At 41.5% G+C, this 13,518-nt stretch overlaps 1 protein-coding gene across 20 annotated transcripts in view; it reads right to left on the reverse strand.

The window, feature by feature from the left end:
* Positions 1-13,518, reverse strand: part of MAGI1 (membrane associated guanylate kinase, WW and PDZ domain containing 1) — a 656,496-nt gene that overhangs the window by 23,758 nt on the left and 619,220 nt on the right. For 12 of the 20 annotated variants that reach the window (XM_045493443.1, XM_045493442.1, XM_045493441.1 and 9 more), the window contains 4 exons: positions 10,207-10,423; positions 6,440-6,523; positions 3,485-3,576; positions 1,832-2,024 (listed from right to left, as the gene is read on the reverse strand). In XM_045493443.1, coding sequence (XP_045349399.1) covers positions 1,832-2,024; positions 3,485-3,576; positions 6,440-6,523; positions 10,207-10,423 — 586 coding nt within the window. The remainder of the gene's footprint in view (positions 1-1,831; positions 2,025-3,484; positions 3,577-6,439; positions 6,524-10,206; positions 10,424-13,518) is intronic. The other 8 variants (XM_045493448.1, XM_045493457.1, XM_045493452.1 and 5 more) reach the window with 1 other exon arrangement.

Below are 13,518 nucleotides of genomic sequence, written 5' to 3' on the forward strand. Positions count from 1 at the left end.
TGTCTACTCTGATCACACTGCTGGGTACATTAGCCTCCGTTAGGATTCCAGTTTTACTGCTTTATCAGGTGACAGGGTAAAGCACACCTAAATAAGTCACAGTAATAGGTAGGAGCCACTTAGGTTTGATGCTCCCAACGAAATGTGTGTTCGAGTTTTGGGTAAGGCATTTATTTTTGAAGCTTCTCCCTTCATAGATTTCTTTTTATTGTGGGAAAATATCCATAACATAAAATTTATCATCTTAGCCAGTTTTAAGTGTAAAGCTCAGGGGCATGAAGCATTAAGTACAGTCACAATGTTGTGCAACCGTCACCACTATCCGGCTACAGAAACTTTTCATTTGCCACAATTAAAACTCTGTACCCATTAAACGCTAATTAGCCATTTTTCCCTCCACCAACCCCTGGCAATGACCATGCGACTTTCTGTCTCTATGAATTTGACTACCCTGTGAATTTGAATATAAGTGAATTCATACGATGTTTGTGACTGGCTTATTGTACTTAGTCTCCTGTGTCTTAAGAGATTTAACATGGCATTGACCCAAAGCTAAAAAGCCCAAATATTTAATATTTAAAAACAAATCTGAAACAAACAAAAATCACATTGCTTCTATTACTTTTATTTGGGTCAGTGAAATCAGAAAGTTTTCATCGCCATCTCCAAAGCCATTTTTAACTGACAGCCTCTGGCTGCATGGAATACCATTTTAAGAAATTCTCCGAGGCCGCAGATGAGCTCTTGGAGCATAATCCATGACTGATTAACACTGTTTTCCCTGGTTTCACTAAGGTAGGACTCTCACACTGGAATCTGATATCTTAATTCTATAATTAATGACATGCCATTTAAATGAGCTATACAAAAAAATTTTAACAAGGTGCCAGTTAATTTTATTTGGCAAGTATTTGTTTCATTAATATTAAAGCTACGAAGAAATGATAGGATTTCATGTCCTACTTCTTCAGTAATTCAAGTGATAGAACGCTTAATCTGCTTTTTTCTGCATTCCGTCTTCACTATTTCAAGGTGGGGGCTGTAGACACACCCAGGGGAACTACCACCAAGTGTGCTTTCAAGAGGCTGGTGAGTGAATGGAAGGAGACAATGAACTGTCTCAATATGGCAGAGTCTGATACAGAGGTAAACCATGATTCACAAGAATGGCAAGGAAGGAATGCCAAAATTGGAAGGCAGTTGGAAGAAGGGGGAATTTCTGAGGGTTTCACAGAGAAGGTTTTATTTGAGCTGGGCCAGAAAGGGTTTGTATGTTTGGAGAACTCACGGACAGTACCTGAAAGCCTGCAGGCAGGAGGAAGGGGTCAAAGATGGCCTAACACTGGCCACCTCTACACCTTTCTGATGGAGAAAACAGATCTTGCCTGATTACATATGCAGGCAACAACAGACTAAAGGATCATTCACTTTTTATGAGCTTATCTGGCAGCACAGAACTAATTTTTGTTCTTTTAATTTGAGGCTACAACTCTCCTGACTTTTAGAATGACCTCTTTTGTTGAGAATTAACATTAAATGAAGAAGGTGACTAACTTCTGGTGGGCAAGGGGGATGAGCAGAGGTAGTGTATATCTGACTAGTCTTCTTCTAGAAGCTTTTGCTGAACATGCACGAATGGCACATTAAAGTACTTTTGAGTGACAGAAGTTCTGCTGGGTTTGAGAGAGGCAGACCATCTGGAAATTCTGAGCTTAATCACATTTGCAAAGATTTGCTAAAATAGATGCTCGAGGAGGCAGACACAGGAAGGAAGCCTTTCCTGTGCATCAAGTGACAATGCGCTGTCTAAAGGAATGAATGAAAAACATACCTGTAAACACCACTTTGCGCCGCACAGTGAGATTGACGTGGCCTTGCTTGGCAGCTTGTTGCATAAGCTGGACCACAAGCTGGTGTGATTTTCCAATGACCGGTGTCCCATCCACACAGATTAATTCATCCCCAGACCGCAGGCGGCCGTCTGTATCAGCAGCACCCAGTGGTACGATGTGACCAATGTAAATCTGTTGAATAAGTGGATGACGGGTGAAACATTAACCTTTTGATTTACTATTATACTGATGGCCTTCACATTGTTGAGAACAATTCAATGTGTTCATTCATGGCTGCATCCTTGCCATAACCGTTTATTGAACACCCAGTGGGTACCAGGCCGTTGTGAAGGTGCTATAACAATTCTTAAACGGTGGAAAAGTAACTTATTTCCTTTTTTTAAAGTTTGTTTATATACTTATTTTTAGTAATCTCCATACCCAACATGGGGCTCGAACTCACAAGAGTCAAGAGTCGCATGCTCTTCTGACTCAGCCATCCAGGTGTCCCAAGAGTAACTATTTCTTGTTTGGTTCCTTCCATTTACTTGTGGTCTGGTGATGACTCACTCTTTGTCCTCTTTGCAGAAATAAATCACTTTACCCTGTCATTTGCAAAATCTTTTCTCCTTTTCTGTTTACCTAAGAACTCTCCTTCTAGAAACTCTGGAAATTATAATAGTAATACTACTTTTCTTTAAAGGTCCAGCACTATGCCTAGCAATAGGGAATGCTCAGTAAATACTGTTCAATGAAGAAATGAATCCAGCAAAGCCTGGTTTGATGTCCCATCGCTGTACTTTTTTAGCACCCACATGCAGAGAAGCCTTTATATTTGGGGTCTGGTTGTATTTACCATTCATTAAACCTTAGCTAAAATATTTGTTTCCTTGCCTTCTGTAGACAATAATGCTTGTGACTACCTTTACCTAGTACTTAAAGTTTACAAAGAATTTTGACAAAAGAGTGATTAAGAATATGGACCCTGAAGTCAGACCCATTCCAGTCCCTCCACTTACTAATGCTATGATCTTGGGCAAATGAATTAACCCTTCTTTGTCTTTATTTGATAATTTGAAAAATGGGGATACATTCATGAGTTTGATGGAGAAATGAGAGAATGTATATTAAAAGCCATTAGCACAGGCCCTGGCACATAGTAAGTACTCAATAAGTGACAGCTATTATTATTATTATTATTATTATTATTATTAATTATTATCATGAAGAAGTTAACAATATTTATCTTTAGTTCTCTTTTCTCCTTTCAAAATAGTCCTGTGATAAGATACCAAATTTGTTTTAAAGATGAGGGACCTGAGGATCAAGAAGGTTAAATGTCTCCTGACCTTTGTTCAGGGTTATTTTTATTAGTTTTTATTAGTTGATGCCTATTATTTTGCTTTTTGTTTTCACTTTCCTTCATGGGGAGCTCCAGATGCTGCTGCTGCCACTTGTTATCATCACAAATACAAACTTTTAAGTAGGGAACTAGTCTCTTTGAATCCAGTGGATGAGCCATACTGTCAGAGATAAGGCAGATCTGTGCTGCACGCAGCTGGGCTCAAATCTTGGTGATCTGCCACGGCTGCTGGTTGGCTCTGGTATCTTAGAAGACAGCACTGGGGGGAAGAGGTAGACAAGAGACTCACAGGTTCTCCTGGTTCATTTCCACCCAGAATCCTAAATCCAAATCCAGTCTCTTTTCTCCAGAGAAAGATGTCCTGTTCCTGGTAATCTGGAACTGCAGAGAAGAAAGAAAGAAGAGGGAGGTTATTTCTATGATAAAAGGAATCCTGCTCTAAAGGTGAACATAGAGGACCAATCCTGATGGTGCTTGAGCAGATGACAGCTTTCCGACACAAGAGTAGGAAGCAAAATAATCTGGATGGATGAAATAATGGAGGACACTGGGCAGAAATCAGTAGGGGGACAGGTCACTGGGCCCTTCGTTTTTTCAAAGGACTAATCACTGTTTGATAATTCCTAATCAAGCCCAAGCCATTATCCTGGACTAAGCCAGAAGTCAGTGTTGACCACTGCCCTTGGTATTGTTGTCAGAAAAATTAAGTAAATTAAAATCATTATGTGTGGGACCACAAAGTGGGTGCCTGTGTCTGAGACGAGAGCTCATGCCAAGCCACAGTGACCAGTGAAACCGAAGCTCGCTCTGAGAATTTAGAAGTCCTAGTAAGTCATCTGATGTCATACCAAGTAGAGGATGAAAGAAAACAGCTTGAGTCAAAGAGTTTTCACTTAAAAAAAAAAATCACTTCTTTCTCCCTTTATCAAGATCTGCAATCCAATCATCTGATTTGTTAGATCATTTTTGCCAAAAGTTACTCTTGAACGTCCTAATATGTCCAGTTTTGCAAAGTTTGCTATGATTTCAGTAGTACTACCCAAAAGTAGCTGGCCTTTGATATTCTCAACATGAATGATGACTACAAAAGTGTTCCGTATCAATTTTTCATGTTTTCTCACTAGAATGACTGCTTTACTCCAGAATTTGCCTATAATATTTTAAAATTATAAGTATTAACTTATTATCCAATAACTTGACATTTTACTCTTAAAAGTGATTAATGGTCCAGGCTTTCAAATAAAAAATCTCATTTATTAAAAGAAAAATAACTTCTGTAAGACAATACCCACTGTATGTGAAAGTGTTCTATATACCACTGTGTTACTTAACGAACGTAATAAAAAATTATTTCTATTTAATTGTTAGTATTTTAATGTATACAAGTGTATTTTGTGATCTTTAAATGACATACCTTTTATTTAAGGAAAAAAAAATGGTTTGGTGGCAGTGAATCCTAAAGGAAACTTTCAAATACTGTTCTACATACTTTCTGGCTTGTTTAAGAAGTAGGGTTTTGGGTTGAAGGAGTGCGTAGGCCTGAGGGTTTAATTCTCATCTTCAGTTTTGTACAGTGGGGAGGGGAGAATTCAAGTTGGCAAGAGATGTCCCTTCAAGTTGGCAAGAGATGTCCCTTTTTAGTGACTCACCCAATCGCTTTGAACGTACACTCAATGAATACGCCGAGAGAGAAGAAACTAAATGGACAGGTAAGTACCAGTCAGAGAAGTTTGAATCCAATATTTTTGCCTGAGCTATCTTAATACGATGGGCTTTCGTTGGTGCTTTATGCCCAATGCTTTTTTATTATAATTGTGGAGGCTAAGCTACAAGCCTCCATGGAATATGCAGTTAAGCTACATCATAGGACTCCCATAAACACACTTTGAGAATGATATTTTCTTGAGCACGCTAAGGTAACAGTATTTTCTTTCTGTTCGAGTAGCTGTCGAAAGGGTATTTGTTCTAATAGCCTCATTGAAACAACAAATTAAATCAGGTTGGGTCTCCGTCTTGGGTTCACTCAAGCAGGAGGATTATTTCCAAAATAGACCATGGGTGCTTTGTAGCCAGCACACGGTTGCTGGCAGAGTCTGCCTTAAGTCTGCTGAGCCCTTTGTCAACAAGGGAAGGATCTCTGCAGAGACTTCAGCCTACGCCCATTTTTCTCAGCATCACTGAACACAAGAACACTTGCCCCTCCTCCACTAGCACCAAATGTAGCAAGTTTCTGCCTTCATTGACTCATTCAGGTTTGTTACTATGGTATGGGTGGTTGTGGCCAAAAGACTTAGGCTTATCATACAGTTTAGTCCATAGGAAAAAAAGCATTTGTGTCTCTCTGAGAATGAGTGGTAAAGTGGCAAATTTGTTGCAAGAGCTTCCTGTTGAAAAGGAAGATGCCCAAAGACACCAAAGACGTTGAAGATGCCAGTGATGAGCTAGGAAAACACAGACACCAACACGATACATCAACACAGACATGTTACAGAGAAAGTCTTTTGGCACTTTGACTTTGGCATTTTGACCATTACACTCTCCCATCAACCACATTCCATGTACCCAAATATTTGACTTTGGTGATAAATCAGTCATGAACTGTGTTACAGAATTACAGAATTTCTCTTTTGTGTTCTCGGCTGCCACTTCTGCCCAGGGGCACTGAGGTTTCTAATCCCTGCCCCAAAATGGTTTGCTCTCCTCTTTATTTCAGGCAGATTTTAGAAGAATTAAGTTTTTAGGAGGCAGCAGGGAGGAATTATCTTTCTGATATTGACATCACCCCTCCCTTTTTTTTTTTTTTTTTTTTTTTTTTTGAGAAAGGCTGAATCAAAAAAGAACTAAGAAAACTTTGTCCGGTTTTTCTCCTTTTTAAACCCTTGCACGGGGGACAATGTCAGCAGTTACCTCCTTTGGTGATGCCAGCGACAACTCAATAAAGCAGTCAAAAGACTTCCTTTGATAATTACAAAGAATGGAGTCACTAGGTTTGCAGAGAAACCTCCTGGTGTCTCCATTACTACAGACACACATTTCCAGACTTGGATAAAATGTGCCCATCACTTTTTATTTCATCTTGTCTTTGGTCTGTGCTTGGTCAACAAGAGTGCCATAACACTTCTATTCATGGCAGTTCTCTTTCTTCCCTCCCTTCTCTGAGGTTTCCCCCAGCCCCCGAGACCAATGGCAACATCAAACAGTATGAATAATAATGGAGAAATCAAAGGTTTCAGTGGATCCTTACTCTGACATTCTCCAAAACTCGTGGAACTGATTTCTCTTTCTCTTTCACCCTTGCTCAATCCCGATGCAGGCGAAGGTGACATAGCTGGAATATTAATTTCACAATTTTGCAAAGCTTAATGTATGTGCTTTCTCTTAGTTCATTTTAATTTAGTTGTGATTGATAAGGAACGTGCAGTTAAGCTTTCACAGTAAAGGTCATGGCTGTTATGGATTTTAAAAGACTACAATTTGATTCTGTGGGTTTTTTCTTCTTTTTTTTCATGGTGCTTTTCCTGTCAAAAGCTGGTATTTACAGTTGTTCCATGGAGAATTTCACAGAAATAGCATTACCATCCCCGACGGTTCACATTTAATTATACCTTAAAGTACACATTCTCGTATGACTTTGTTTTAATCATGTCATGAACTTCAGGTTTGTCTAAACCCTGATTTCCTTTTGAAAAAAAAAAAAATTAATTTACTTTTGTTACTGCCACACCACAGCATTTATTTTGAAAAGTATCAGATTCCCAATGGAATTCATTCTTGTAGTAATACCTGTTCAGATGAATTCTAGGCAGTTCAACCAGAGTAGCCTTTTATTTAGAGTCAAAAATCATCAGATCTGGCATGGATCGGAACAAAACACAAATAAGAGCTGTCATAACAGCTCTTAAAATCTGGAAATACAACCAAGCTCCTTAAACTCACTACAGTAAAGGATCCCTGTGACCAATTCCAACCTGCGAGCATGTTTCCCCTGAATAGGACAGGTTTACAACATTGGTACAACAGCTCTGACTTTTTTCTTTCCAAACTATTTTATGAACAGAGACTGTTGCACTTGCAAGCTTTAGACTTCCTTTCGTACACACGAGATACTAGCTTGTCTTCCTGAACATTCGCTAGTAACACTGTATCAGTATCATTTTTAAAGCCATGTGAGCAATGGACATGTTACTAGAGAAAATACAAAGCAGGCCACGTGGCTTTTAAAAGGACTTCCATACTTGACTTTGTTTTTAATTAAACATTTAAGCCCTTCAAAGGGATTTATTAACACATCCGCAACTCAGATTGATTCGTTTTGACACTGGTGTTTTGACAGATGGCCCTATCAGGAATACACTACTTTGTACAGCATTTAGACCACGTGAAGGAATCTGATCAGAGACTGTGTAAATCTTCACCCTGTCCTTCAGAATAAAATGAAACAGAAGAAAAATTTATCTTCCAAATAAAAAGGATAACATGGGGTCCAATGAAAGTGTTATTCCTGACTTCAAGTTCCCCGTTTTTCTTGGAGAATTTTGTTCATTTTAATATGTTTTGGGGGGAGGGGCAGGGAATCACATCTAACAAGGCTACATGCTGTATTTTTTTTTTTCCCTCTGAAAGACAAGATAAAAAACAATCTAAGGTAATGGGAGAAATGGATCTGGGATAAAGCAAAACACTGATTAAAAGACAAGATTGATGTAGGTTCATTTGCAGGTACTGTGAAAAGAAGAAAATCTGTGACAGACACTGAATAATTACCATGGGGGGTGGGGAGTCTCATCATTACTCTCATTGAGTGGTGAGGAAGAAATCCATGTGAATCTTAACATCAATTAAGTTGTTACGATCACTCAATTATGGAGCCTCCAATCACCCAAAAAGAAATGGATTCTCATTTATGCTGCTAGATCCTATTCCTTAGATGTTATAGAAAGTAGAGACAAAACTGGCACCATTCCAAATATTTCGGTCTGACAGCCGCCTGAATAATTTCGATGCTTAAGTAAGCTAGCTGGCTGTCTGGTAAGAGTACGTATTTTTTTTTTTTTTCCTGGTAAAAACTTTCTGGGAAATTTGATGAGACACTAAATTCATAAGAAATTTTGCTTCCCCCAAGGTGAACATGGAATTTGAGCTGGTGTCTCCTATTAAATGGGTACATTAGTCGTCTGTCAATCTGCCATGCCCCAGCAGCACTGCAGAACACGACTTCTTTTATCACCAAAAGATTCGTCCATGAGAAATTCAGTCATAAATGTGTACTGTATGGAGAAAAGCAGGTGCTTGGTCAATAAAGCAATATCTCAACATCAGCCGAAGGTGGGCCATTGATTGGAGGAGCCACATGGTTAGAGGGAAGTGTGAAGAGAATGTGAAAGTATTCCTCTTTGGAAAACATTTGTTCGATGAAATCACTACAACGAGTGAGAAGACAGAGTGAGGACAGACCCCGGGTTCATACGTACCAACTAATGCTTACAAGAGATGTTCCAAATGGAACTTCATTTCCTCTGGCCTGGCCTCAGGGATACTCTAGGGGGTCTTTCTAGACCAGGGACTAAATAAATTCCTTCTCAGATTATCTGGCTTTTGTCAGCATAGGGAACCCTTGGCCAAAACAGCTTATTTCGTGTCCCACACTATTGGAGTAAGAACGCAATGCTATTTCTCCCTTGACGAAGGAAAGACTAGAGTGACCCTGAGGGACTTCCAAAATTTGGTAATCGTCAAGACTCCAGACTTGCCTTGTGCCCCCTAACTGCTGAATTTCACCCAGGAGGGTGGCCAACTATCCTTCTCAGATGGGGATGCTGGCCTCCCCCGCCCTGTTTTGTTTGGGTCACAGAGGAATCACTCCAGCCAGCAGAGGAAAGGCTTCAGAGCCAAGTCTGAGTGGGTGGGCAAGAGGCTGGAGCCTTGGGGGCTTTGCCCGAGAAGCAACCACAGCTGTGGCTATCCACAAAACTTGTCTGGGGCTGGAGGGGGTGGGGGGGGTGGGTGTCAGTCACAAAGAGGATGGACAGAATGAGTCTCTCCTCTCCTCCAATTTTAATCAGACCCTTCCCCAGACTACGCCTCCTCTCTCATTAAACATTCTCGCCCACCCCACAGCCCGATGGGAAAACGCTCCTGTCGACTCCTTCCGGGCTGCTGCATCCTGACCAGTCGTCCTCACGAGAAAATGTCACTAAGAGCAACTTCCAAAACAGGGGGTCAGCCTGTACCCTCTAAGATTAGGGAGCCTTAGGGGCTTTCACTGATAATGGCAGGATCAATGATTATTATGTTTCGTGAACAGTATTTGGAATCATTTCATAATGAAAAGAAATAAAACACAAAGGCACTATTAAGGGCATTAAGAGCCAAAAAGTGACGGATGGATGCTGTCACCAGTTCACATTTATCGAAAAGGTGAAGCCAAAGGAACACACTTGACCACAGTATAAATAATTAAAGCACAAACCACTCACTGTGGGTTTTTTTTCCTTCCTTTTTTAAGGGGAATGTTTAAAAAGGCTGGTAATGGTAAAAAAAAAAAAAAAAAAAAAAAAAAATTACCAGTATTCTTAAAAAAACTAGGAGACCGCTAAGAAAGCATTTAATTTCTTCTCATTACTCGTGCAATCCAAACCAATCGTATTTACGTTCTATGGTACATCAGAGCTGTTTCTCAAGAACAAGGCCACGGTCTCTACACAGGCAAGAGTTAAGGAGACAGCCGCTCTTACCTGCCACTTCTTCTAAGTGAAGGGAAAAACAAATCCATTTTTATCCAAGCCCTTTATTTGACCACCATCCATATCAAGCCCTCCCCAAACTGCACACATAATGGATCCTCCATGAACACCCAGCAGATTCTATCACTACTCCGAGAAGCTTCCGCCTCTCACCTTGATATACCTCTCCTCTGTGTACACACTGAAAATCTATTTTCAAGAAGCCTCAGGAGACGGTTGAAGCCTTGGGGAGGGGGCTCGGGAAGACAGGGGCCAGGGTGCTACTCACGTCGGTTTTCATACATGCTCCTGGACTGGGCCCAGATTTTAAAAGGATCTGGTTTTTTCTGCCCAGAGCTGTCGGTTTGATCTGGAGTTGGGGCCTCTGTAGGTGGGTACTCGGGGAGCACCTGTGTGCTGTGGCTTGGGGAGGCCGTGTGCAGGCTCCGGTGGCTGGAAACACTGTGCTGAGAACTATTCTGGCTGTCTTTTCTTTCCAGTGGTTGCTGAAAGCAAGCGAGTGAGAGAAGCAAGAAGAGAATTGTTATTGGCTCTCTGAGTGGGTGTTTCCATCAGCTTGTTTTTGTTCAGCACGTCTGCGCACACATATGTAAATACGTCAACAACATTTGGGTTTCCATCTTTCTCCAGCGAGTGCTGCATGCAGATAAATCCCCAGGTGATTGGCAGACAGAGAGAGGGGCGGGCCAGATGGGAAGACATAATCACAAACCATATTGCTCTCTGGGCTGGAGCAGAAAACAAATCCAATTTCCATCATAGGTTCCCAGCTAAGACCCTGGGTGCATGTTTTACAAGATGTATCAGTTTAGCATCCTCATTTTTGTGGCTGCTGTTTTAGAAGGTCCCAGGGCAAGCCGTGAAGGGGGGAGACCTTAGGATATTGTGGTAACTATCTAGGTGAGGGAGGATGATGGCTTGGACCAGGGTAATGTGGCAGAGATGGGGACGAGTAGGTTGTATGCAAGGTGTGAGAGAAGGGAATCAAGGACGACTCCAAAGTTGAGGGTCTGATCCAACTGCAAGACTCAAGTAGCCTCTTACTGATATGGTGGCGATAAGGGGGAAGGTTATTTGGGTCTGTGCAGTTAGAAGTAAGAGTTCAGTTCTGGGCTTGTAAATTTGAGCTATGAGACATCCATCTGGACGTGTCGTATAAGCGACTGGATCCATGACTTTGAAATTCAGGGGAGAGATACGAGATGTATCACTTCAACATCAGCAATTTTTGGACAAAACATGTGACACAAAATACCATGAGGGATTTAAATGTAAGGCTATAACAGCCAGAGTAAATACAATCAGGGCTAAAAATGTTCCTGGGGACTTCCCATTTTGCATCTTTCAATAATAAAATGCCCCACTTTTACCTTTTGCCATTAGTTCTTCAACACTGTAAGGAAGAGATCAGACCTTTTAAAAAATCATGCCTAGCATTATATGTGCACTGGTACTTATAAGCATATAAGTAGTTATCATATGAAGAGCTTCCATAATTCTTAGCTACTCAATTTTGTAGGAGTCACCTTTCACCTCTTTACCTCCTGACACTGCTGTTGCTTAAAAAACCAAGATCAGACTTTCTATATGGGTTGACCTCAGGAGGTCAGCCTTGTTAGATCTGCAACCTGTCCAAAGTCCAAGCAGCATTCAAAAGGAAAGAGTTTCATTAAATTTCAATAGAATAAGCAGGTTTCTGTGCTTTGAAACCTGCTCAGCAAAAGACCCTTCCCATTTTATGAAATGCTCTTTGTTTGAATGGGGATTGAATAGAGAGCAAAACCTAGTGGGAAGAAAAATACCCGGCAGGAAATGAAATCACTTCAGTTCTTATTTCCTTGAATAAAAGATGGTGGTAAGCCCCGGTGTTCAGTTTCCCCCATCCAAAATACAAATTCTGGAATCCTGCCTCTCACTTAATAGATGCTATGTCCCTATACTTACCTGCTTAAAAGCACCGTAAAGGGGCAGAGGGCAGGAAGGGGAATCTCTGTCCTCTCTTATGGGACCTGTATAGCTTGTGCTAGTTAATTGGTTTCCTAAGATCTTTTGACCCAGAGCATTTCAGTTCCCTAAAGTTCCATGGAGCATCACAATCTTCCCCTTGGTCTTACAATCAACCCTATCAAAACCTTCCTCCCTCTCTCCCCAGGTATCCATCACCTTTTATTCCCCATCTTCATGGAAATGTTCAAGTTCCCTTTCATCTCAGTCTCAGGTCCCTTTACGCCCTCCCCTTTGAGTCTTTGCTTCGATATCGGTATCTGAAGAAAGTCCCAGAAAGGCAGAAACTTCATCTACCCTTGACTAATACAGATTACAGGTCTCAATATGGATTTTGGCAAGGATTCAAAGGTGAGGAGATGGGCATGTATTTGATGAAGGCAAGACAGAGCACTTAAAATTATATCTGGTGTGCCTGTGGGAGAAATTTGAGGCCCACATTCTACACTAGCAAAGAGGTCTTGGTAAATAAAACCCTGAGAGGCTCAGTTCACTCAGACTCCGGGGGACAACGTACATACTCTGGTGAAGGCGACACGAGAGCACACTGAGATCTGGGCAGGGACAACTACCGCCGTCCCCCCATATCGACACCGTTCCCTTGTGAGGATGAAGTGTTCAGCTCAGACCTACATGGATCCGCATTCCAGAGATGTGGAATAAAACCTGGTTTTCCGGCTTCTAACAGTCCTTCCCGACAGCACCTCCGGCTCCTGGGGCCAGCTATCTGATTTCTGCCCTCCAAGAACCTCAGTGGCTGCCTTCTTGCCTCCCTGGGGAGACGTGCTTGAAGACTTCAAGTCAGAAAATGTTAACGGCCAACACACCCTTTCACGTTTATTTATTTTTGAGAGACAGAGAGCCAGAGTGCAAGCGGGGGAGGGGCAGAGGGAGAAGGAGACGAGAATCAGGCAGGCTTCAGGCTCTGAGCTGTCAGCACAGAGCCTGACGTGGGACTTGAACCCGCAGACCACAAGATTGTGACCCGAGCCGAAGTTGGATGCTTAACCGACTGAGCCACCCAGACGCCCCATCTGCTTTTTATAAGGTATAGATAATGCTTGTTATAATCAAGACAAAATTTAAAGCTATTTTCATCTTGAAGTAAACCTTGGTAAGGAGAATTAATGCAGCTGTTACTTTTTATATTTTGGTAGTGTTTTATTTTTGTTCTCAGGAAAGGAGGAAAAGAGTATTTTAAATATAAAAGGAAGTAATTCCACACATTAAGGACCTCTGGAGTTCACCCTAAGAACCGCATCCCCTCGTTCAAATGCCCACCGTCTCTGGGTTCCTCAAATAGTAGCAAATGCCAGAATGTGGGACTGGTCTATTGACACTAAATTCATTTCACATTTAACGTCAGTCTCTGATCCCCGAATCTTCAGGATCCTTTGGGTCAAGACGATGCTTCACAAAGCCTCACTGGGACCTAAAGTGAGCTGCCCTGCAGGGTTACCTGAGGGAAAGGTCACAGTCTTCTTTCCCAGGGTTCCTTTGTAGTCCCTGGAACCCCAGTGTAACCTCTGCCACTCACCCCCTCCTTCTGAACTGGAGAAAAATTTCTTTCTGGCAA

Source organism: Leopardus geoffroyi, chromosome A2, assembly GCF_018350155.1.
Source record: "Leopardus geoffroyi isolate Oge1 chromosome A2, O.geoffroyi_Oge1_pat1.0, whole genome shotgun sequence".
Taxonomy (NCBI): Eukaryota; Metazoa; Chordata; class Mammalia; order Carnivora; family Felidae; genus Leopardus; species Leopardus geoffroyi.